Here is a 3,668-nt window from a genome sequence, read left to right as displayed (position 1 = left end):
GCTTCTGTGCAGAGAAGCATTAAAGAAAGCCCCTTATGGTAGGATCACCTTGTAAGATTCTCTTCCCCACCCCCATCACAACAAAAAGCAATGATTACAATGATCGGCAGAAAATGTAAAGAACAAGTCAGCTGATTCCTGGCAACACAATAGTAAGATTAGGTCATCTACAGCAGACAAACATGTATGTATTATATGGGTTTTAAAGTTAAGACAGGCAAAAAAGCTGTGGTTTTCATATGCAATGTTTCTACTCTGTAATGCAAAAACATATCTAGTAACTTATTACTTCCAAGTGACTATAAAAAGAGCCTTTTAAAAAACATCCTTTCCCTTGTTTTGAAATCTACATACATCTAGCTTTGTTTTGCACTAGTTTTTCCTGATAACTTTTTGTCCATCATACTGCCATATAGATTTCTTCAAACCCTTTTCTTTTAAACCCACTTGCCTTTTTAAAAAGTCCAAATTAAACAAATCTAAGCGTCTCCCCCCGGAAACCCAGCGACTCCATTCTGTGACTGGCTCCTAAATATTTAAAAAAAAAAAAAAAGCAATCACACAGCAGTAGCAGCAGCAGCACCAGCCACCGCTGCCTGCAAACAAAGGGGGCAGGGAACTGTTTGCAGGCTGGGTGTCACGTTACTCAACCTCCTTCTCTTTAAATCTCAACCCCCGCCCCCCACAATCGCCGCTATATAACTCAGACTGACAGGTCCTGCTTACCAATGGCAGGGATCTTGCTACTTTTGGCGCCCGGCCACCGCTTCTGCTTCAGCCAATGGGGAGCGGAGATCGAGGTATTACACCCAAGGGGCCAGCGGCGCCTCCGCCAATGGCAGCAGTGTTATTAAAGAGAAATACTATTATGCTAATAGATGTTTTGCTCTAACTTGGTGAGGGCTTTAAAAGCGAGGCAGCCCCAGGCTCACCAGCAGACTGCAGAGCTTCTAGGCTGGTTGTGTTGGCTGCCCATCGAGCGGGGACGGGTGGAAATCACAGCCCTTTTCTCCCCAGGAGCACCACGTTTGGGTCCCTGCCTCCCCTGGGCAAAGCAGCAGCAGGACCATCATGTCCAACGTGCACCTCTCCAGCGCCTCGGCTCTGGAGCGCTTGGCCGCCCGCAGGACTTTCCCCTTGCACGCCCGCACGGGGGTCTGCCGGAACCTCTTTGGCCCCGTGGATCACGAAGAGCTGAGCCGGGAGCTGAAGAGCAAACTACGGGAGATCAGCGAGGATGACCAGAGGCGGTGGGACTACAACTTCCAGACCGACACCCCGCTGGACGGCCCGGGCAGGCTGCAGTGGGAAGAGGTGGAGGGAGGCTCGGTGCCCGCTTTCTACCGGGAGACACTGCAGGTCGGGAGGTGCCGCTTCCCGGTGCTGCTGGTCAGGTCCAAGCCGCCTTTGGGGGGCATGGACACTCCCCCGGGGGTTAACCCCAGGGACCCTCACCAGGAGCTGGTGGTGTCCGCGTCCTCCTCCCCCAGCCCCCAAGGTAAGACGGCCGCCTTGGAAAGCACTATCGCGGGGGGTAAAGAGCGGCTCAACCAGGAGAACCGATCCGATCAGCTCAACAACTACTCAGGGATTACAATCAAACCCGCCCCCTGCGCGCCAGCGGCGCTCAAAAGGGTCTCGTCCTCCAGCGCAGCCCACATCACAGGTAAGGCTGGGGCATGCCCCGCGCCCCCCCCCCCCTCCATCCCCGGGCTCTCTGCGCTTAAATCCCCCTGCCTGCCCCGGGCGCTTTAAAGGGCCCCGGGCATTGCTCGCTCGGCGAAGAGGCTCGCGGCGCAGCTCGCTGGGGCCGGGGAAACGCTTACACAGCACATTGCGGGCCGGCGAAGTAAACAAACCCGACCCAGCTGCAACCCTCCCCCGAGGCGGAGAGGGGGAGTCGAGAGCCGCCAGGCCTCCCGTGGGCGCTGTTACGCGGGGCGGGGCGGGGCGGGGCGGGGCGCACACTCGTGTGTCCGCCCCTGGGGTGGGCGGCTGTGTGCGTGCGTGTGTAACGCCCCGCTCCTGGCTTGGGTCCCTAGATTTCTTTGTCAAGCGGAAAAGGCTGGGGGACTCCAAAGCGGCCTGCGACCATCCCGGCGGGTGTCCCGCCTCTGCGCCCGCCGTGCCCGCCGAGCAGACTCCCCGGAAGCGGCTGCGGTGAACCAGGTGAGCGCCCTCCCCGCAGACAAGAGCGAGCCCCGGGCGGGCGGGCGGGTGGGCGGCCTCCCTCCGAGTCACAAAACCCAGCCGCGGGAGGGGCGGGCGTGGGGCGAGGGCCGCGTCCGGCCTGGCGCTGCGCAGCGGGGACCCACGGAACGTCTCTCCGCGGGGCGTGCGCGCCGCAAAGCCGGGAGCTGGGGCGGGGTCCCCTTGGAAGGCGGGCCAGGCTGCCGCCCCGCTCTGCCAACGCACACGGGAAGCCACTGCCTCCCCCCCCGGGGGGGGGGGCGCCCAGCCCTCGTGCAAGCCCCTCCCCGCTGGTGGGTGAGCTCAGGCCTCGGAAGGAGCTGCTTTCGCTGACTCATTCGCCCAGATGGAGGGGCAGATGGGGCGGGGCCGGCCGCCGGGGGCTCTGTCTGTGGCTGCTGGGAGCAGCAGTCGCGGTTACTTTCAGTGGCTGTTCCTGAAATTCACGGGGCTGCTTCGCTTCCTTCCCCCCCCCCCCTTTTTCTCCTCAGATTTTTGCACTATGACACCCGAAGGGAGATTTTGCTTCGTCTCTGGAGGCGCGGAGCCCAGCGGCTGTTCTGCCCACGCTTCGGCAAGGGGCAACTCAAGGGAGCCGGAGCAAGGAGGATTAAGATCTGGGCTCCCTACACCTTCTCCCACCCAAGGACCTTCCTGTAGTGAGAGTAGCTCTGACTACAGCCACGGACGGAGCAGTGTTAATTTACAACTGTGCAATGTATTGCGTTTTATATATAAATGTATTGTGCCTAATGTGAGTACACTGGCCAGAAGTGTAAAGCTTTAAAGTCATTTATATGAAATGTTTAACCTTTGCTGATCTCTCAGTGCAAAAAAAAAAAAAAATGTATATTTGTACAATTTTTTTAAGAGTTATACTAACTTATATTTTCTATTTATGTCAAATGTGGATAACGTTGGTTGATACCCAATAGGCTGTTGTTTTTTTTTTTCTTTTGGTTAAGCCAAAGGGCACTATATTTGCTTTTATTTACAAAGTGTAAATTTATTTTTATAGTGGGGTTTTTTGTTTTTTTTTTGCATTCACAAAATGTAGCTATAAATCAAAAATTTTTTAGTTTTTACTTGAAGACATCTGTTTCAATGGTTCCTGAGCCGGTCTGTACCACTGCCATTGCAAATAATGCCACAACGTTCAAATAAACAAGAAAGAGTCCAAAATCTATTGATGTTAATTAATATTAAGGAAACATTTAGTGGAACACAAGTGACAGAAAATGCCGAAGTTTGCAAACATTAGAAAACGCCTGTGTAAGCTTAAATTTACTCCTTAGAACTCAAACTGTCTTTCCGTTCCACTAACTCATTCATTCTCACACTCCACAGCTGCTGGGGCAGAGGGACGCTACAAAACAAGGACAGTTTCCACTTTTGTAAAGTAAGGTGCTCAAAGAACATGAGGATTGTGGTACAAAGAATCTCAGGATAAAAATGTGCAACACCCCATGAGCAACTAT

At 54.2% G+C, this 3,668-nt stretch overlaps 1 protein-coding gene across 1 annotated transcript; it reads left to right on the top strand.

Annotated features, from left to right (window-relative positions):
- The first annotated feature begins 727 nt into the window (after positions 1 to 727).
- CDKN1C (cyclin dependent kinase inhibitor 1C) lies at positions 728 to 3,367 on the top strand. Its single transcript, XM_038408094.2, has 3 exons — positions 728 to 1,666; positions 2,043 to 2,169; positions 2,682 to 3,367. The coding sequence occupies exons 1-2, from the start codon at positions 1,072 to 1,074 to the stop codon at positions 2,162 to 2,164; spliced, it is 717 nt and encodes a 238-aa protein (XP_038264022.1). The 5' UTR covers positions 728 to 1,071; the 3' UTR covers positions 2,165 to 2,169; positions 2,682 to 3,367.
- Positions 3,368 to 3,668: the final 301 nt, after the last annotated feature.

Source organism: Dermochelys coriacea, chromosome 6, assembly GCF_009764565.3.
Source record: "Dermochelys coriacea isolate rDerCor1 chromosome 6, rDerCor1.pri.v4, whole genome shotgun sequence".
Lineage (NCBI taxonomy): Eukaryota > Metazoa > Chordata > Testudines > Dermochelyidae > Dermochelys > Dermochelys coriacea.
The sequence above is the reverse complement of the archived record's forward strand: the minus strand, read 5'-3'. Positions and strand labels throughout refer to the sequence as shown.